General features: G+C 48.7%; 1 protein-coding gene across 1 annotated transcript in view; it reads left to right on the top strand.

Moving 5' to 3' along the window:
• The window catches only part of LGR6 (leucine rich repeat containing G protein-coupled receptor 6), a 121,351-nt gene that overhangs the window by 57,462 nt on the left and 41,573 nt on the right, over positions 1-22,316 (top strand). The window contains exon 5 of the mRNA XM_049770626.1: positions 16,807-17,022. Within this exon, the coding sequence (XP_049626583.1) occupies positions 16,807-17,022 (216 nt within the window). The remainder of the gene's footprint in view (positions 1-16,806; positions 17,023-22,316) is intronic.

Raw genomic sequence — 22,316 nt, 5'->3', positions numbered from 1 at the left:
ACTGCACCTGGCTGTGCTCAGGGCTTACTTTTTTGGCTTTGTTCTCAGGGATCACTCCTGGCTCTGTGCTCAGTAGTAACTCCTAGCTTGCTTGAAGGACCATATGTGGTATCAGCAATCAAACACAGGCAAGACAAGCACCTTATCTTCTGTATATCTTTCCAGTCCTTGAAACACATGTAGGTTTTAAGTTTGAATTCTGTGTTTGCTTCTATATCCTTATCTTCATTTCATACTCGCATCTTCTGGTCCCTTTATACTGACTTCAGGGCTAATGTTTCATGCTGTTCTCCCTGCCAATGGCCTGGCTTTCTGTCAATAAGGACTGGTTCTTATCACTTACTTTTTTGTTTGTTTGTTTGGTTGGTTTTGGGCCACACCCGGTGACACTCAGGAATACTCCTGGCTGTGCGCTCAGAAATTACTCCTGGCTTGGGGGACCATATGGGAGGCCGGGGGGATCAAACTGTGGTCTGTCCTAGATTAGCACGTGCAAGGCAATGTACTTAAGGCTTACACTTGGCTCTGTATGCTGGCATCATTTCTGGCAGTTCTCAGGGAACCATAAGGTGGTGCCAGGGATCAAATCCAGGGATCCTCTGTAGTATAGCCTGTATTTCATATCCTGCCATTTTCTAGCCCAAGAATGTTCCACTGAGGGCTCATGCCACAGATTTGTCTGTTCTGCCCCCTTAGACTGTCTCCACTTTTTGACTATTGTGAAAAATACTAGGACATGGAGTACCACTATCTCTTGGAGTAAATCCTTTTCTCCTTACCTTTGAATAGAAAATAATCTTCTGCAGATGGGGTATGGTCACTTGGTCATGTAAATCTCCCAGTTCCCACTACCTTTAGTTTGCCTTCTACTTTTCTGAGTCTGGTTACATCAGATTCTCAGCAATACAAATGCAAAGCAGGGTGGAGTGTTCAATTTCAATACTGGGTTAGAGAAACTGACCTGGTGGGTCTTTTCCCCTTTCTTCCTTGCCTCTTTTCCTGTGATATCTTCAGAAGACTTACCACATGGTATTGTTTGTTGTTACTCACTTTGTTTTAAGTTGGGAGACTGCCTGGTTGTACCTAAGGGCCACTCTTGGCTCGAAGATCATGCGGTGCCAAGGATCATGTCTAGGTTTCCTGCATACACTCCAGTCTATTGATACTATCGGCCAATGGATTGTTCTTACTTTCTTTTTTTTAGCGACTTATTATTTCTTAGGGTCCTCTGGGACAGCTTTTAGCACCAGGATGTTGTTTGTGCTCCCCCATGCTCCATCTCCTCTCTGGAGAGGCAAGTTGGGAAACCCCATCTGCCTCTGTCTCCTCAAGCAATAGAGTCCTTTGCCAAGACAGGCCTTCAGGCCCTGAAGCCCCAGGATTCAGCTCCCAAGCACACTGGGGAAGGCTCAGGAAGGTCCCCGGAAACAACTTGGACTCCAAGGCCTGGAGGGGTTAGGGGGCAGGGTGTGCACAATGGCTTTTCAGAGTCCCCACCCCAGGATTCCAGGATTCTCACCACAAAGCTGGCCTCCTGCCCGTCTGTAGGTCTGTGTCTTCAGGGGAAGCTAGCAAGGGCACACGCAATCTCAGCCCGCCTCCCTCCTTCAGGGCGGGTAATTATTTTTATCTATTGCTGCCGATTAAAACACAAGGAATGGCTTGGGGGGTGCTCAGGTACCTCCCTTTGATGTGTACAAAAGAAGCACTTTCTCTGCCTCCTGGGGTTCTCCAACATCCATCAGTTGTCCTGACAGATGAGGGGAAGGAGGCCGGCAGCCACACAGCCTGGAGAGGGTGGCTGGGCTGTTTAATATCCTCCCTTTGATCTACTGAAAGGCTGACAGTGAGAGGGGAAGAATCTTATTAGGGAGCATAAATCAGAGCTGATGAAATTACCTTCTCTCAGGCCTTCCCCATGTAGAAGAGGGCAGAAAAACAAGTGTTGCTCTCCCCTCACCAACCTGACCCTCTTGATCATGAGGGGATACAAGAATGGAAGGTTCTAGCCACATTCCCCCTGCTGCCCATCTAGCTACCAACTTCCGGTCATGCCTCGGGCCTTCTCTCTCCTCCCCACACGTTCATGATCCAGGACTCCTCCTGTCAGTACTACTCTACTCCCAGTACCCTGTGTCTTCATTCTGAATTTTTCAAGACATGTTCCCCCACCCCCCATGAAGGCCACTTAATGGACTCCAGGTGGGAAGGGACTTGGCTGGGTCCTGTGTCTGAGACTCAAATGTGGGATCTGTTGAGGTTTGGCTCCCAGAATCAGAGTTCTTTACTTGCACTCAGCCAGCATTGGCGTGTCCTTCATGGGTCCCTGTGCAGTGTCTGGGGGTCAGGAAGTCAGTGTCAGGGCCACAGTCTCCTGAATGGATGAGGGAAAAAAGTGAGTGCAGGACTCAAAGCCCTCATTGTCTCTGCCACCTCCTTTCTCTGTGGTTTGGGGCAAGTCACCTCTTTTCTGCTTGGTAGAGTGGGGTCCCTTTTAATTCCCATAGAGCACCTATAAGTCTGTCGACTTATAGAGTGAGTTTCCAGCAGAGGGAACACAGTATAGCTCATGCCTGGCAGCTTTCATTTAACCTGGAGAAATAATCGAAGGGGAAACTTGGAGTTGCCCACAGGTTCAAAATGGTCTTTGCTTCTCTCCCACCTAGACTGACCGCCCTTCTCTACTTGCCTTCTCTCTGGTCTCCAAATTTCAGAATTTCAAGTTTGTAACCTTTTCCCAAAAGTTCTCAACTAGTCATTCTCCACTGACTGCCTACTAATAATGCTCACCATTAGAGTAATAGCCCAACCAAACCAGACATAGCAAGAGGCAACTTCTAATACTTGAGAAAGTTGTTCTTGGCCAGATGATTCCACTTTAATCATCTTGAAATACTGGTAGCTTACTGGGGCTGGAGGTGTGCAGCCTCAGGTCTCTGTCACACCATGTGATTAGCAGATGGGATAGGGATATGGACAAGGAGACAAAGGATCCTAGAAGGAGTCACAAAGATTTGCAAGCAAACCAGATGATGAGAGGAGCAGAATTGACATGTGATAATATCCAGAGTTTAGGGGTCTGTTGCCCCCAGGCCCATCTCCTCAAGGCTTATAGGGTGAGGTTCAGATCCATAACACCCATTAAGGATTGGCACCTTTGCTCTCCACCACCCAAGTCTCTCTATTCTTTTTGTTTTTGTTTTGTTTTTGGGTCACACCTGGCAGTGTTCAGGGGTTACTCCTGGCTCTATGCTCAGAAATTGCCCCTGGCAGGCATGGGGGACCATATGGGATGCTGGGATTCGAACCAGGTCCTTCTGCATGAAAGGCAAATTGCCTTACCTCCATGCTATCTCTCCAGCCCAAGTCTCTCTATTCTTGTCCTGCTATTTAATGTGCTCTTGATTACTTCCTCTTGACTATGCTTGGATTTTTGTTTTGCTTTTTTGCCACACCCACCAGTGCTCAAGGGTTTCTCCTGGTTCTGCACTCCACTCAGAAATTACTCCTGGCAGGGCTCAGGGGACCATCTGGAGTGCTAGTAACCAGATCTGGCACATACAAGGAAAGCTTTTTATCCACTGTACTACCTCTCTTGCTGTTCTAGCTCTGTGCTTGGTTGTGCTTTAGTCTGTGCATTGGCACCTACTCTCCTCTTGAGTGATGTTCCTCAAGGTCTGGTATGAACATCACTGTCTGAGAAGACTTCCTCGCTCTCCTTCCCTAGGAGTCACAACCTCTCTGCATCCACTAACTCTTGATGTACACCACTAGAAACAGAAGAGTTTCTCCCCCTGTGCATGTGCTTGCACCCCACCCACCCACACATATGCATGCCAAGACACAATTGCTTGTCTTTTTATTCATCTTCATTGCCAGACTGTGAGCTTCTAAGCAGGAACTGAACCTCAACTCTTGTTAGCAGAAAGTGCTAGAATCGCGTGCTTATTCAGCTGACGTGATGTGCAGAGGCCAGCTCCTTGGCCACTCACACTGTGCTCGAATATTGGACAGCACAGATGCTGAGCATGGGTCTTGCCACAGAGAAAGCAGTATCCAGACATATCCCCTAGAAGCTCTGCAACATGCAGCTTCGGGTGCACAGTGTTTGTTGGGTTTGGAGAAGGTGCTTAAGCACCTTATGAGGGAATCTCTGGAAACTGATTCTTGGATTGAATCATTTGAGGCTTGATTGTTGCTACTAGGGCTGGGCTGATGCTGACATTCCTACTCCCCTCAATTGGCAGAAACTGCTAAAGGGTGCTTCTGAGTTTAGAAAGTATCTGTTCAAATTTGGAATGGGGATGTGTGTTATCTATCAATCTGGATAGGGCAGAGCCCCTTTAAGGTACAGATCTGGGCCAAAGGTTAACTTTCCTTTCCATCTCCCCTCATCATCCTAGGATAGGAACAGGAGGTGATGGGGCAGCCCCAAATACTCTGCCTATAAGCAGCATTGAGGGGATGAAAGTTATGTGGTCTGTATTACACAGCTGAGCAAACACCCCATGTTTTATACTGATGAGAACTGGGGTCTCTGATGTGATAATCTGGAAAGCCACTTATTTTCTTTTTGTTTCCTTTCTCCTACTATTTTTTTGTTTGAGGGGGACACACCTAACTATACTTAGGCTCATTCCTGGCTCTGTGCTTAGGAGTCATCCCTGGTGGCAGTCAGGGGACCTTATGTGGTTCTTGGGGTTGAAAACTGGTCTGGCATGTGTAAAGCAAGCACCTGCACTGCCGGACTATCTCTTGATCCCAGAAATCACTTTGTCTTTTGACTTTGTACTACCCCTGTTCTACCCCCAGTCCTGTCTCCTGGACCCTGTCCCCAGGCACTCTTCCTTTCTCATAAAGAAGCAGCTCACCTTTTGCTCTGAACAGCCTCCTCACCTTACCACTTATTCCTCCCACCCAACTCTCAGCAGAGAGCTCAGGATCTTTCTAGAATCTTTCTAGAATGGGATCTTTCTCGAACACTGGCTAGTATGGATTTCTGTGTTGTCTATCCTTTCCTAGCTCTGCTGTCTCCTTCTTTCTCTGCTTGCCCCTTTCCACATACAGGCTTTCACCTCACACCCTCCTGCTTCCTTTTCCTCAAACCCTCTTCAGGACACCCCCAACCTTTCCCTCTCCAGCCAGTTCACTGCATTGGTCACTTTCTCTGTGAGCCCTTTCTGATTTTCCCAAAGGAGTGAGTGGATTCCTGCTTCCAGAGCATTTTTCATTCACTTGAAGAGAATTTACAGCCTGAGTGTAAAATCTTGGACTCAGACCAGTGACTTCCCTTCCAGGAACTTTTTCGGGCATGCAGAGGTGATAGCCGCAGGGCTGGAGAGAAAATAGGGGCTTAAAGTATTTGCTTTGCATGAGCCCAACCTCAGCTCATCCTGCACTGTATGGTCCCCACCCCCCAGGACTGCTGCAAAAAAATCCCAACAGAGTCAAAATAGCCTCCAAGCACCACAGGGTATGAGCTGGATCCCTGCCCCCCCCAAAAAAACCCCCTCACATTAAATATTAAAAGATCAGAATTAAAAAATAAATAAAGGAAAAGATTAAATATAAAATGGATGCAAAATGTTTAGTACCCTGGTCACAGCTAGTTTTTAAGAAGTACTAGCTAAGGCATTGGTATTGTTTGGTTCCATAATGAGCTCCAAAGGGAACTGTGTGTGGGTCCCAGAACTAAACCCAATACCCACTTAACAGTTGGCGCCCAATGAAATAGGCATAGGGTAAATCCATTGAACAAAGGCTATAGGAGTGAGTCCCTCTGTGTGAGGGCCTTTGTGGGCATTCATACAGGCATGAGGAGATGGGTTAGGATAGGAGAGACTTTAAGCCAGAGGCAGAGAATGTTTTTCCTGCCAGGGGCCCTTTAGGTATTTATAACATCCCTTGTAGGTCATACAGCTGGACAGATGGGCTGTGGGCAACAAGAAGAAACATCAGTGTTGGTTCCATCATGCTCCAAGCCAGACCACATCATTTCTCGGGTTTGAGAGCCCAAGGGCCGGACATTCCTACCCCCTCCTTTAGGAAAACCCACATCCAACCACAAAAGATCTTCATGGAATGGGGTGTGGCAGGAAATCAAGGGTCTGGGCCTAAGCTGGGTAAACTTGGTCTTTAGAGGATCTCATAGTCAGGGGTCTTGGGCAGTAGTGGGCACCCATTGTCTTTTAGAGTACCTGGGGCCTCCTTGTGGAGGCTGGTGGCTGGCGCTGATACTTGAGCAGGAGGCTGGAGCCCTCTGCTTGTGGAAGGCCCCGGGGCGCCACCTTGCCATTCGGCAGGTGCCAGCCTGCTCCCCTCTTGCACCCTCCCCTTGGCTGGCAGGCTCTCGGGCAGCACTATTGGTCTCTGCAGACAATCAACTGCTCCCACCTGGCATATTTTCCCCTCAGCATAACCATTTCCACAGCAACTGAGTTTTTCCTCTTTCTGTATTTTCCCTTTTCTACCCTGTCTGCTCTTCACCCTACCTCAGAGACTGAGAGATGTCCCTCCTACCTGTTTTCTCTCTTCCTTTCTTATGTCCTACTAAATATCAATGACTTTGATGTGCTGAGGATGGAGACTGAGGGGTGAAAAACCAGCCTTGGGGCTGGGTCCCAAGGTAGCCAGTCAATAATCAACCCCATGATGTGAACATCTTGACCTTTGAGCCTTTCAGCCACCAAGTCTCTTTGTAGCCACAAGAAGTGTGTGACCTGAAGGCCTGGTCTGACTGGAGCACTTCTGACTTGAGCAGCTGTGTTTCGCTGTGTAGCTGCACAGGCCTGAGCTCAAAGGCTTAGTGGCTGTGTGGTTGTCATTTTGAGATTCTGGATTATTCCTGAGCGCTGGCTTTCTACTCCACTTTGCACTGGTCCCCCAGTTCTGGAGCTGCTCCAAGGATGACTGGGAGTGCTTCTTCAGGATGGAAGGACCCCTGTAAACCTCTCTTCTATCTGAGTGAGACTCAATGTTCTTCCCAGATGTGCCCCAACCTGCCCAGAAGTAGATGGAGCTCATTTCTGGTGTCTGCCTAAGTGCCTGGATTCTGTTGAAGCCTCTTTCTGCTCCTGTCCCATCTGCTCTGTGGTCTCTGTGACCTCTCACATGTTGTGGCTCAGAGCTGGAGAACAGGCTCAGTTCATGCCCGCACTGAGATGAAAGGGCTGGAGACACCATAAAGCTATTAGTTCAAGATCAGCTTGTGCTTAGGGAGTAAATAGATACTGTGTGTATCAGCACACTCGGGGCCACACATGCATGATCCTTTTAACTTTATGTATTTACTTGGGGGGCTCTACAGCAATGCTCATGCACCCAGAGACCACTCCAAATATACCTGTCCCCATTGTGTGGGTTTGACAGTGCACAGGTAGCAGGATACCGTTGGAACCAGGGCCATACTCTGTGGGCTTCATGGCTCCGCATTGCCTAGTATCCAACTGGAGGCCTAACACATGCCACGTAAGCACTGCAGTCCACTGCAGTCCTCGTATCTGTCTCCTAGCCTCAAATGATCCCTTTTAAATGACTATACTGGTGGCCAATGTGAGTCTCAGCTGATGCATTGGAAATCCACACTTTGTCCCACTTATGTTTAATGAGACTCCATGGGATGGATTTGAGTGAAAACAGCAGCCATGTGTTCTTTAGACCTCATGCCTCAATTTCCCCACCTCAGTCAGGTAGGAAGATCTGGGTTTGAGTCCTCCCCCAATCCTTTTGGACATTTCTCTCACTCTCCCTGGGTTTCTGGTTCCTTCTAGAAGGCACGTGAGGTTGCCAAGTTTCTCCCAGCTCTGCTTTCTCCAGTTGTGACTACTGCTACTGTCATTCTTGGGAGCGACTTCACACTTTCTGCAGCAAATTGCTCCCACTTAGGCCTCATCTCATTGAGCCACAGGGGCCCAGGACCCCAGGTCCTCCGCCCTCTGGGGTATCCCCTGAGCTAGCTGTCTGGACCTGTGTCACAGCTCTGTACTGGGGAAGTGAAGGTTAAGCCGTTCCCCCAGCACCCTGGCAAGTCCACACTGGCCCTGAGGTCCCGCTAATCTGCCCTGTTACCACAGGTAAGACTCAGCTCCAGAACCCTCTCCTGCAGCCCAGGCCCACGTGGGAGAGCAGGCGGTTGGGAGTGTTGGTTTGATTCCAGAGCTTAATTGGTATAATTGCTCCCTTCTTCCTGCCAAACCCGAGCCTGGCTGACTTATTCCCTCACCTGCGGACACGGAACTGCTCAAAAATGCCTTTTTGTCCCCAATGGCAAGTTCTGTCAGCCCCCTAAGACGGTCCTGCAGCCTCTCTCTGGGACCACCTGCCTGTAGCAAAAGGACCCCAAAGGAGCCTCTCTCTGCTGGATGGGGGATTCATGAAAGGGCCCCCTTCCTGCAGGGCAGGAACAGAGTGGAAGGGACTTCTTCAGAGCCAGGTTGTGACTGTGGGGGGTCCTCTCCCAGGCTCCTGCAAGGAAGGGGGTGCTGTGAGAGGAGAGAGTGGGAGGGGAAAGAAAGCCGCATAGTGCCTGCTGCCCCTTTTCCCCTCCTGCTGCCTCCCACTGCCTTCTGGGTTCCTTGGGGTCCTCTGGAAAGAATGGACTAGGGAGCAGTGTCTGGGTGGACAGGAAGTCACTGCCTAGGCTGAAAAAACTGCCAGCCTGAGGGGTCAAAGTATGCATCAGGGATTTTTGGAGCAGCATGGGGGACCCCACCTCCCTTACACTTGCAGCTCCTAAATAGAGCAATTGGGTAATGCCTGAATATTAGGGGATTTGGGACCACACCCAGTAATGTTTGGGGGCTACTCTCAGTTTTGGACTGGGGGAACATGTAATGATATAAGATGAAAAGGGGGTAAGCCTCTTTCTTAATTCCCAAACTACTGTATTTTTTGCTCTATAAGACTCACCTGACCATAAGACGCACATAGATGCTCTCCTCCTCTGCACTCAGGCTTCAGCTCCAGGTGGCATTTGCTCCATAAGATGCACTTTTGCAAGGGAGTGCATCTAATGGTATGAAAAATATGGTGTATCACTCTAGCCCAACATAAAATTACATAGGATCTACTGAACACAAAGTTACTCTTTGTTTATTTCAGCTTGAGGGACACACCTGGTTGTGCTCAGGGCTTACACCTGACTCTGTGCTCAGGGATTACTCGTAACAGGGCTGGGAAACCCTATGTGGTATCAGGGATTGAACTAGGATCAATATGCAAAATAAACACCTTACCTCCCTGTGCTATCTCTCTAGCCCCAATAATTACTCCTTATTTACTAAATTATAAAATTCAGTGTGGGGCCAGAGAGATAGCACGAAGGTAAGGCGTTTGCCTTGCATGCAGAAGGTCGGTGGTTCAAATCCTGGCATCTCATATGGTCCCTTGAGCTTGCCAGGAGTGATTTCTGAATGTAGAGCCAAGAGTAACCCTGAGCACTGCCGGATGTGACCCAAAAACTAATAAAACCAAAAACAAACCAACAAAATTCAGTGTGACTGGTGCTGTCTCCTATATAGTATATACACATGCCTTGAATGTGGCTAACTTTGGTTCAATCTCCATAGGGTCCCCTGAGTCTGCCAAGAGTGATCCCTGTGTGCAGAGCCAGGAGTAAGCCCTCAGTACCACCACTAGCTATGGCCTAAAAACAAGCAACACCCATATAAAAGTATTTGTGTTTACTCTAAGTTCAAATTTAAATGGAAAACAGGTCTTTCCACTTGCTAAATTCATCATAAATTGCTATTCTGGGTCCTACCCCAAACTCAGCTGACTTTCCCCCCTCATTCCATTAAAAAATTACTTTTATTGACTGAGATTCTATCACATTAACAATACTGTTAATAATATTTTTTCATGCACATAATTCCTATGTCACATCCTTCACCAGTGTATCTATTTCCTTCCCCAAAGATTCCAATATCCCCCTATTAAACCCTCCCAACACCTCCCCTATTAACCCCCCACATCCCTTATTAAGCCCCTCCAACACAATTGTGTGGCTTAGTTTTCCGCATTGTGTCCCCTTTGACCCTTTGTTATTTCCTCATTGTTTATCTTTAAGTCCCACATTTGAGGGTTTATTCTGGATCTGTCCCTTCCCTTTTGGTTGACTTCACCCAGCATGATCTCTTCCACATCTGTCCATGTTGCTGTAAATTGCATAATTTTGTTCTTTCTTACAACTGCATAGTATTCCATTGAGTATCAACTTCTTTTTTGGGGGGGGCACACCCGGTGATGCTCAGGGGTTACTCCTGGCTATGCGCTCAGAAGTCGCTCCTGGCTTGGGGGGTCATATGGGATGCAGGGGGATCGAACCGCGGTCCGTCCTAGGCTAGTGCTGGCAAGGCAGACACCTTACCTCTAGCGCCACCGCACAGGCCCCGAGTATCAACTTCTTTTTTTTTTTTTGGTTTTTGGGCCACACCTAGCGGTGCTCAGGGGTTACTCCTGGCTGTCTGCTCAGAAATAGCTCCTGGAGGCATGGGGGACCATATGGGACACCAGGATTTGAACCAACCACCTTTGGTCCTGGATCGGCTGCTTGCAAGGCAAACGCTACTGTGCTATCTCTCCGGGCCCAAGTATCAACTTCTTTTTTTTTTTTTTTTTTTTTTTTGGTTTTTGGGCCACACCCGGCGGTGCTCAGGGGTTACTCCTGGCTGTCTGCTCAGAAATAGCTCCTGGCAGGCACGGGGGACCATATGGGACACCGGGATTCGAACCAACCACCTTTGGTCCTGGATCGGCTGCTTGCAAGGCAAACACCGCTGTGCTATCTCTCCGGGCCCAAGTATCAACTTCTTGATTCTTTCATTCATAATTGGCATTTGGACTGTTTCCATATCTTGGTTTTTGTATTAAATGTGGAGATGAACATAGGTGTGTATATATCCTTTCTAACTAATGGTTTTGTGTTTGGGGGAGAGATGGCAGAAAGTACAAACCTGATCCCTTTGCCCCACTCACCCAGGCACAGATTCAGACCTGATCCCTTCTCTCATGGGCTCATCCTACCTTTTGTTGGTTTTTTTTTGGGCCACACCCAGCGGTGCTCAGGGGTTACTCCTGGCTGTCTGCTCAGAAATAGCTCCTGGCAGGCATGGGGGACCATATGGGACACCGGGATTCGAACCAACCACCTTTGGTCCTGGATCGGCTGCTTGCAAGGCAAATGCCACTTTGCTATCTCTCCGGGCCCTCATCCTACCTTTTGTGAGTGCCAGTTCATCCCTCTGTGCCTGTCTCTACCCTGGGGCCTCAGCAGCAGTCACCTGTCTGCCCTCCAAGCACTGCCACCTGCCACCAGCCCCCAGTAGGTGGGAGAGATTGGAGCAGGAGGTGGGTATGACTGATGCAGGGGACCAGGTCCAGCAAGGCCCTAGGAGGCCCTGTCCTGCTCCTGGCCTGGTCAAGGTGGCTCTGCTCAGGCCCCTGCCTCTGGGGTGCACAAAACTCAGAAAAGGACCAGGGTCAGAGATCCCATGTGACCACATGTGAGTGTGTGGCACATGTGTGTTCACCCACACAAATACATACACACACATGGAAGGATTCCCATTTCCCAAGAGCAAAGAGAAATCAACAGTTTCCCCTGCCCTGCCCACCACACTCTATTCCCCTCAGCACACCACTGTTTCTGCTCCAGAGCCAGAAAGGGACACATGCAAGTGAGGCGGCATGTGGCTTTGTAGTGACAGGAGCTGCTGCAGTGGAAGCTGATGGGAAGGTTCATCCTCTAGAAAAGAAGAGCTCCCTCCTCAGCGCCCCCTCACCACTACCTGAAGATGATTCTCATTAGAGCTCACAGTGGGAGCCTGGAGGGGGGTTCACATGCTCCAGGCCCAGGATTTAGAGAAAAAAGGGACTTTGTTACCTGGGGGAGTTGATCAATTATTTTAATTTTATCTTTTTAATTGAATCTCTGTGAGATACAGTTACAAAGTTGTTGATAGTTGAGTTTCAGTCATACAATTTCCAATACCCATCCTTTATCAGTGCATTTTCACCACCAATGTCCCTAGTTTCCCTCCTATATACCCCTGCCCCTAAGCCTGCCTCTAAGGTGGATACTATTCTCTATCCTCTATGCTCAGAAATCAACCCCAGCAGGTTCAAGGGACCATATGGGATGCCAGGATTCGAACCACCTCCTTCTACATGCAAGGCAAATGCCTTCCCGCTGTGTTATCTCTCGGCCCTAGCAGATACTATTCTCATCTTCTCCCCCCTCTCCCTCTCTCTCTCCCTTTCCCTTCCTCTCAGTCCCCCTTCTCCACCCCCTCTCTCCCTACCTCCCCTTTCTTTCTCTTCTCTCTTCCTCTCTCTCCCTCTCTGTCTTCTCTCTCCCTCTTTTTCCTTCTCCTTCTCCTTCTTTTCTTCTTTTTCCTTCTCCTTCTCCTTCTTCTTTTCTTCTTCTTCTTCTTCTTCTTCTTCTTCTTCTTCTTCTTCTCCTTCTTCTCCTCCTTCTTCATTTTCTTTCTTCTTCTTTGTTTTCTTTCTTCTTTTTCTTCTACTTCTTCATCTTCTTTCTTCTTCTTTTCTTCTTTCAGCAATGAGAGAGAGAGAGAGAGAGAGAGAGAGAGAGAGAGAGAGAGAACCAGAGCCCAGCCCTGCTTCTTTCCCCCATCCGTGGGATTCTGGGTTCCGTGAATTTGACCACTACAGGGCTGAAAGTCTGTGCTCACTTTTCCATCCACTGCATCTACCTGTCTCTCACTCCTGACATTATACATCATACATGTCCTTGCCTGCACCTCTACCTCCCCACAAGCTGCTTTGGTGGCTCTCCGTGAGATTTGGAGCTGAGATCTCCATGGTCAGCGGGGAAAGCTAGACTGAGATGCCCCCCTCAGAAGGCTCCCCAGGGTCAAGAGGAGCAATTCAGGAATATGAGAAGGGCAGGTGTGTACTCTCACCATCTGTCACACACTGGAGGGTGGGGGAGAGGAGCTAGAATGTCCATGATCCCTCTGAGATCCTCCAGAATTGCAGGCTCAGAGGTGGAGGCTAGGGCTCTGGGAACCTTCACTTAACTGTCCTTTAGGAACACTCAGATCATCTTTGGATGTGACTTTAAGCTGACATGGGGACTTCAGAACTGATCACAGTGCTCACTGCACTCATCTGCATCTCCAGGATTAGGGTAGGGGCTGGCTTGTTTTGGAGACAAGAATAATGAAGTCCAAGATAGAAGGTCCCCTCACAGCTGAGCACAGAAGTGGAGACCAGGGCCTTCTCTGCCTTCACCCTGGTTTCCTCCATGCACAAGTCATTAAGGCCTGACTTAGAGGCTTGTGTTTGCCCCACCACCACCACCACCACCACTACCACTTACTGGCTTTGTGACCACTTCACACCTCACTTTTCTCATTGACAACAAGGCATCCTTACAGGCTATGAGAATTCTGTGGCTCATCTGCCCAATGCCCTCTGCTTAGACCATTGTGAGTACACTCCAGGTGAGGGATTTCCACCTGGGTAAGGAGGGTCCATTGGAGGGGGATCATCATGATGGAGGGTCAATCCTCCTGGCCCTCCCCCAAACCCCCCCATGTAGTTTCAAAGCCAGTGTCCTGTAAGGGTCCTTCCGTGGAGGGCCTGACTCTGAGCAGGCTGAGGGTAGGAATGTGCAGGGACTCTGATGTTGCTCAGTTTGGGGAGGCGGCAGAGAACCCTGCCTCTTGCATGGGTTGGGGTCCTGTTTTTCTGCAGGCAGATGGGAACAAGAGGACTTTGACCTACACCCATAGGTTCAAACCATTGGAGTGGACTGCAGTGAAGGTACACTCTTTACTCGAGAACATTTTTTAATTTTATTGAAACTATTGTTTACAAAATCATTGTTTACAAAGTCCTTCATAGTTCAGTTTTAGACATATTATCACCAGGGCCAATCCCACTACCTATGTCCACCTCCCTCCACCAGTTTGGGAACATTCTCATAAAATTTTTAATTTTCTTATTTTAAAAAAATGTATAAGGGGCTGGAGCGATAGCACAGCGGTAAAACGTTTGCCTTGCATGCAGCCAACACAGGACGGACCCTGGTTCAAATCCTGGCATCCCATATGGTCCCCTGAGCCTGCCAGGAGCGACTTCTGAGCACAGAGCCAGGAATAACTCCTGAACACTGGAAAACAAAAACAAAATGTATAGAATTACTATGAGATGCATTTACAAGTTGTTCATGATTGAGTTTCAGTCATACAATGTTCAAACTCTGGTGTCCATTTCTCTCCACCAATGTCCCCAGTTTCCCTCCTGTCCCCAACCCTGCCTCTATAGAAGACACGATTTTTTTTCTTTTCCCCTTTAGATACTGTGGTTTGCAATGCTGTTATTGAAAGGGTACCATGCATATCATTTTATCTCCTTTCAGCACCCAGTTCTTGTGTAGTGATCACTTTCCACTATCATTAACCTAGTGATTAACCACTCAGCAAACTCCCTACTAAGAACCAGTCCTCCTGACCTTTGTTCCTATTGTCTTTGGTATTACTCTCCTACTGTGCTTCTTTAGATCTCACAAATGAGTGCAATCATCCTGTCTCTCTCCCTCTGCCCTAGCAGCAAATTTCATGACTTTAGGGAAGAGCATTCTTTTTGTTTGTTTGTTTGTTTGGGGGCCAGACCCAGGGGGCACTTGGGGATTACTCAGGGATTACTCCTGGCTCTGTGCATTACTCCTGGCAGGCTGGGAGTGGGGACTATATGGACTACTAGAGACTGAAACCGGATTGGTCACGTGCAAGGCAAATGCCCTACCCACTGTGCCTTTTCTCTGGGGCCCCAGCTCCAGGAAGAGCATTCTTGATGGCATATTCTGAGACTCACCTAATTTCTTATGACTTTCTGGGTGAAGGAGGCACTTGGGCCAGCAGAGACCACAGAGAGGTTGCATGGGCACAAGAGACATGTGGGATGAAGGCACGACCTACACCTTGATGATCAGGGCTTTCTGAACTTTCTGAATTAGGTGTCTGTATTCTTATCAGTTGTCTCCTTGCTGACCTTCCACCTCCACTCTGGTCTTCCCAGTTGATCCAGAAATCTGACCATGCTTCCCCTTTATTTCCCCATCTTCTGACGTGAGGCTGGACACAGGGCAGTACTTAGGAAGCACATGTCTGGTTTGATCCCCAGCATTACATGGTTTCAAGAGCATCATGGGTGCTTCGGCCAATATCAGTCCAGCTGACTACATTCCCCTGAACTCCTGGGCAATGTTTGGGAGACACGTTCCCTTCCCCTACTCCCCTCTCCCAAATCTCTGGTGACTCCCCAATACCCTTCTCAGCATTGCTCACTTCCAGTCTATTCTGAAGCCCCACCTGAGGTGCTGTGTCCCTGTGAGGCTACATCTTCTCTCTCCATATGTCCTTCCCTGGCCTAGAACTCCTCCCCACCCCTACCCTGCTGAATTCCTTTTTGGACCTCCATGGAAACATCTCTGTCCCCTGTGCTCAGACTGTCTGTCCTATTGTGTCATCACTCTAGGCCGGGAATATCAGATTGGCTTTCCACTGAATCCACGAGCAAGAGCTGGACACTGCCTTCTTTGTAGTGTTGTTTATCCAACATGTCCTGAGCCTGTCTGTTCTTAGACACATCTGGAATGTCCCATGGAAACAGACACCCTCCCACGCAAGCAAACCTCTTGACCCAGACTCTTCCGGGGATGGAGCCTGGAGGGGGGTCTGTATTTTCCCAGAGCCCAGCAGGTGCTCCAGGTTCAGCCAGCCAAGGGCTGGAGCCAGCCTTGGGCAAAATTCAGTGCTGGGTCTCACCAGTAGAGGGTGCCCCCTGAGGGCTTTGGCTGCCTCAGGTCCACTTTGATGTGGATAGGAGAATTTTCCTCATTGTACTTCAGGGCTGTGCTGGCTGGTGGGCTTGCCCGTCCAAACCTACCAAAGTGAATGTGGGAAAGAGAGAAGGTGCAGTTCACCTGATAAGTGTGCCCATGCCCCTGTGTCATGCCTCACATGGAGTTCTTGAAGCCCAGGAATGGACTCAGGCCTCTAGGCCAGCTTGCAGGGTCCTTGTGGGCCAGCTGCATAGGGTTTTAGCTCAAGTCCCAGACCAGGAGGCAGAATAGAGTTATAAGTGGGGGCAGGGGGCACCATGGCTTTGCACACTTGTGGAAAGCAATTTTCTTGTTTCCTTGGGCAGCCAAGACCTGCTAAAACTTGCATCAGAAACTGATACTGCTTTTGACTCGAATTGTTCTCTTGCTGAATCCCTGAGCCTCTTTCACTTGCTCAGAAAATAGTGCATCAGAGGTGGTGTATCTTGGTTAAAGGGAACTCCAGAGGACATTCGTTGAACAAGAAAATGGCAGGAGCCCCTCAAACAAGTGGGTCCTTAATGGGAGAACAAGGGGGTGGGTCTCAGGAGGGTTTGCACCTTTGGGGAAACCCAGAGGGAGAGCTCCCATTGCTGGTGACATGGCATCTACAGTCTCCCTATAGAGAAGACAGAGAAGGATACTGTCACATCAGAACAGGAATGCAGACAAAGGCCTGGAAATCTGAAGGTTTGGAAGAAATATCAGCATCCACCTTGGACTCTGGGTCCAATCTGAAAGAAAGTATTGGAGGCATTAATAGGAAGATGATGCAGAGGACTGAGAACTTGTAAATAGGGACAGAGACAAACATGGGCACCTAAGAAGGTGGGAGGAGGTGCCTTGTGGCCAATCAGTGTCTCCCTGGGATGGAACCTGCTGGGTTCCCACTAATTGCCCCCCACACTCAGTCTTCATCTCACCCTGCATTGATTATCTCCATCCTCTTCCACCAGGCGCCTGGATGCCAACCTCATCTCCCTGGTCCCGGAGAGGAGCTTTGAGGGGCTGTCCTCCCTTCGCCACCTGTGGCTGGATGACAATGCACTCACGGAAATCCCCATCAGGGCACTCAACAACCTTCCTGCACTGCAAGCCATGACACTGGCCCTCAATCGCATCAGCCAGATCCCTGATGGCGCCTTCCAGAACCTCAGCAGCCTGGTGGTGCTGTGAGTGCTCCCCTTTGTTCTTCCCTGGATCCCACCTGGCTGCAGCTCTGCTCTTCTCTCAGCTTTGTGTAACCTCCTTGTCTTGGTCTCAGTTTCCTTTTGGAGAATAGATGCTTCTCCCCCGTTGACCTCCATAGTGCTCTCATGAGGACACATGGTGATCTGGCTGCCCATGTGCTCTGAGAGTCATTTACAGGCCAAACACTCAGACCACTACTTTCTCATTATACGATTAGAATAAAGACACCAAGCAAAGAAGAATGGAAAACAAGGCTTACAATAATTTTCATCTGGTTTTATGGTTACGGTATATGATGCTTTGGCACAGAGTGGAGACAGATGCATCTCTTTTCTCAGGGCCAGAGAAACAGAAAAAACCATCACTCATAATTAGATGCCAAAACATATAGGATTAAGCAATGGACAAATATAGCTTCCCCGGCAGGTATTGGGGTCTGGGGCTCACTCTTGCCTTCCCAGTGGGAAATTTAGAGTGCAAATTAGCTCCCAGCTAATTGCTCTGAGTGATTGGTAAGTTCATGGGATAATTACTCAGGGCTTGGAGGTCATGTGTAATTGCTTGGGGTTACTCACTAATTGCTTGCAGGAATACTCCGCTGAGTGACTGCTCAATGACAGCAACACCTCTTGTGCCCTTGAACTCTGGTTTGATTTTTCCAAACTGAGGAGTGGGGACGCTTAGATCTAACCTGGAGGTGGAAATGCTCGGTTTGCTTCATTCTCTGTTCAGGAGCGTGGGAGCTCAGGTGTGTGGATAATGAATCCTCGTCTCTCTCAGGCCCACCACCCTCTTTCTCCATGGGGTCAGAGGGCTTGCGAAGAGGACAAGCAGGTCCCTAGCTTTAGGTTGGCCCCTGTGACATTGTGGGAAAGGAGGATGCAGAATCTGACAAGATAAAGGGGAAGATGAGGGGTGCATGATGCATGCCAGGGGCAGTCCCAGGCAGTTTAGAGCTCTAGTGAGGGTTGTTGAGTGGTGTGGAAGGATGAGGATACAGCTGCTGTCATGGTGCTGCTGATTGAGTTAATGTAGCAGCATAATGGAACAAAGGGAGATGATAAATAAGGGACAGGACTACTAATGGCAATGTTTTGATGGTGTTAAGACAGCAGGGTTCATGTTCATGATGTCTAGCAGTTCTGAGTGGGGTCAGAGACAGGGCTGATGGAGGCAGCTGGAAAAGCTGCAAGTGGAGACTGGGCCCATGAGGATGGAGTTAAACAAAACTGTTCTGAGCAGAAGAACGTTCTGAGCAGGTGTCAAAGCACAGAGGTACAACCTGGAGTTGGGGCTACTGGTGAATATAGGTTAGTGGGGGGGGGGGTGAATGTGGGAGAGGGACTGGAAAGTGAATCCAACTCAGCCTCTGAGCAAGGGCTGGGGCTTCTTCTCTGAGGAAGGAGCCTAGAAGCAAAGGTGAATGGGGGGAGGTAGTCACGAAGAAATTGAAGTCCAGAGGGAGTGTTGAAAGGCCCTTAAGTTCTGTTCAGGGAGGTGGCTGAGGAGCCTGGAGAGAAGCGGGATGTGGAGGTCATGTGCCTGAGGAAGACTGAGAAGGCCAACTGGAACCAGGACTCTGACTGGAAAGTTATTCCTACTGTGGATCTAGGATTCTGGGGGGCCCACAGAGCAGGAGGAGGAGGGGTTAATGCTGGAGAACAGGAAACTTATTGGGGGTAACCAAAGGTTCCTGAGAGAACTGGGCCATGTGGCATCAGCACCTTCTGCCTGTGCCTCACGAACCCCAGGGGATAAGCAGAGGCATCCAGTAGACAAGGCAGCAGGAACAGGTAGGAGGCAGCTTGCTGGGTGAGCTGTAGGATGAGGGCACAGAAGGATGAGCAGAATGGCTGCGGCAGGAGATAAGCAAGAGTATGCTTGAAGTGTGGCCATGGTTAGAGTTCTGGCCCAAGGCCAAGAGACCAGTAAGTGGAGAGTGATCCATGGGGCTGCCTGACTTCCCAGGAGTTCTTTCCTGCTGAGAGGTACATGCAGGCCACTGGGCTGCACTGCTGAGACAGCCATGATTTGTCTCTTCACTTGAACCAGCTTCCTGGAACCATAAGCAAAGCAGGTGGGGCTGTTCCAGACACCTGGGACAAGAAGTGGAAAAATGGGTTTAAGTTGGAGGTTTAAAGCTGAGCTGGTTCTAAGCAGAGACACTGAGATGATTGGGAGGAGTGGGAATGGAAATGTGATTCCCCAGGAGGCAGGAAGCAGGCAGGTGACAGTGGAGACATAAATATGGAGGAACAGGGAAAGGAACACTTCCAGAGGAGAGGTGGGAAGGGGAGGATGAGCCTCTACCTGCTGGACCTGTGGTGCAGGGGCCCCGAGGGGACTCTCAACACCCTCTCCTCTATGAGGGACTCTGCCCAGTGCCTTTGCATGTGCGTATCTTGGACCAGCCTCATTACTTTGCCCTAGTAATAATCTCCCTTATTGCCCAAAGATATTTTTCCATCCTTGAATTTAACCAGTGTGTGTCCCTATGTTGCACCCTGAAACAATGTAGGCCTTTGAGTTGCAGATGCCATTGTTTCTTCATCAACAGGATTTTTTAGGGTATTATATCTTTGAATACCTCTTGTCTCTCTGTTTTGGATTCTCACCTCAGAGACATCAATTACCCTTATGTTTTCCTCATCTATTACTTTCTCAGGGGTTATTCCTGACTCTACACTCAGGAATTACTCCTGGAAGGGCTCAGGAGACCATATGGGATGCCAGGGATCACACCTGGATCTGCCACAAGCAAGACAAATGCCCTGCCACTCTGGCCTAACCTCGTCTATTAGTTCCTTCCTTCCTTCTTTCCTCCCTCCCTCTCTCCCTCCCTCTTTTCCCTTCTTCTTTCCTTCCTTCCTCCCTCCCTTCCTCCCTCCCTCACTCACTCACTCACTCCCTTCCTTCCTTCCTCCCTCACTCCCTCTTTTCTTTCCTTTCTCCCTCCCTCCATCTTTCCCTTCCTTCCTTCCTCCCTCCCTCCCTCCCTCCCTTCCTTCCTCCCTCACTCCCTCTTTTCCTTCCTTTCTCTCTCCCTCCCTCTTTTCCTTCCTCCCTCCCTCTTTTCCTTCCTCCCTCCCTCCCTCTCTCCCTCCCTCTTTTCCTTCCTCCCTCCCTCCCTCTTTTCCTTCCTTCCTTCCTTCCTCCCTCCCTCCCTTCCTTCCTTGCTTCCTTCAACCCTCCCTCCCTCCTTCCCTCCTTCTCTCCCTTCCTTCCTTCCTTCTTTCCTTCCTTCCTTCCTTTCCTCCCTCCCTCCCTCCCTCTTGTTTTGAAGTCACACTTGGAGGTACTCAGGGGCTACATTGAGCTCTGGACTTGGGGCCACTCCTAATAGTGCTCAGGTGATATATCATCCCTGCACCTAAACCTAGATCTCCCACATGTAAACTCCATACTTCAGTTTTTGAAACTATTTCCCTGATCCCTAATTTCTAATCAGTATAATTTTGGGGTGGGGGTTTGGGTTACACCTGGCAGTACTCAGGGGTTACTCCTGGCTCTACATTCAGAAATCACACCTGGCAGGCATGGGGGACCATATGGGATGCTGGGATTCGAACCACCGTCCTTCTGCATGGAAGGCAAAAGCCTTACCTCCATGCTATCTCGCCGGCCCCAAATCAGTTTAATCATTTGATCTTAGTCAATCATAGCCACCAGAATTATCTCATGTTTTTTCTCAGACATTTTCTTCTTTTTTCTCAATGAAATTTGAATAACTATACATTACAAAATTATAAAGTTATTCATGCTTAATTTTCAGGCATAAAATATTCCAACACTAGTTTCTTCACCAGTGCCCACTTCCCTCCACCGATGCCCCCAGTTTCCATCCCACCCCAGCTTGCCTGTGGCCAACACATTGTCCTAGTGTTCCCTTCCCTGACCTTTCTCCCTCCCACCCACCCCAGTAACAACCAGTTCTGCACTTCTTTTCTATTGTCTTTGGGCATTTGTTATTCATCTACTGTTTTATGTCCTGTGCATCATAAGAGATGACACATTTCATTTTCCAACAACATCTGTGCCACTCTTACTTTTAAATTTATTCAGAGTCTTTAATGACTTGGTTTTGGTCCTTTTGATTTTTCTTAGTGTCAAGTGCCATTTTCCCCTCCTGTAACAGTTGTTACCTAATTAAGTTGAATGGTTTTATAGCCCACAGCTAACCTGACTAGCTTTCTGCTCTCCTGAATCCATTGACCTCATCCTCTGGACTGGGAACTTTGTCTTTCACATTCCCTCTCCTCCATTCCTCCTGTGCTCTGTTGTATGTTTTTACAATCCCCATGTGATTTATTTATTTTTATTCTTATTTTTGGGAAAGTTCCCAAGTAGTGCTTAGGGGTCTAGGGCCATTTCTGCCCATACTAGCCACTCCATTCATGTAGTTTAATGCTCAGGCCCAGCAGTTTCAGAGGACACTAGGCCTATCTCCAGTGGTGCTGGAGACAGAACTTGGGTTCCTAAGCATGCAAGGCATGTGTCCCTGGCCCTTGACATTTTTGCTTATGCCTGGCTAGCTCTTTCTCCTTGATTGTGCTACAACAAGCCAGGTACCCATTGGTTTCCTGGAGCAGAGCTTAGGGGTCAGTGAGGTGTGATCTGCTCTGATGGTGTGGTGGGGATGCCACCACTTCCATCTTTGCTCAGGTCCTGGGTTCTGCTTCACAGTTTCAGGAGATTAAGTACTTGGGCTGTACATACAACCTTTACACAGGAATTTACACTATCAATTGTTCCTGTTCCCATGGGAGAAGTTTATTTCTAATCTCTCTCTCTTCCTCTTTCTCTCATTCTCTCTCTCCCCCCCCCCCTCGTCTATTTTTGTAGTCCACAGCTATCCTGACCAATTTTTGACCCTCTTGGATTCAATGACTATATCTTCTGAGCTTGGAATATAGATCCCTTTATATGTATTTATTAGATAAAACTTTCTTAGAAAAATGCAAGGTTTAGGGGTTAAGGAAATAAATAAGTGTTCAAAAGAAAACACAAGCAAAGATACATAGAGAAAGGGCCGGAGAGATAGCACAGCGGTAGGGCATTTGCCTTGCACGCAGAAGGACGGTGGTTCGAATCTCGGCATCCCATATGGCCCCCCAAGCCTGCCAGGGGGGATTTCTGAGCACAGAGCAAGGAGTAATCTCTGAGCACAGAGCCTGGAATAATCTCTGAGCACTGCCAGGTGTGACCCAAAATTAAAAAAAAAAAAAAAAAAGATACGTAGAGAAAAAATAAAGGATAGAGAATACATTGAAAAAAT

This window comes from Suncus etruscus, chromosome 3 (assembly GCF_024139225.1).
Source record: "Suncus etruscus isolate mSunEtr1 chromosome 3, mSunEtr1.pri.cur, whole genome shotgun sequence".
Taxonomy (NCBI): Eukaryota; Metazoa; Chordata; class Mammalia; order Eulipotyphla; family Soricidae; genus Suncus; species Suncus etruscus.
This window is presented reverse-complemented; position numbering and strand designations above follow the sequence as displayed.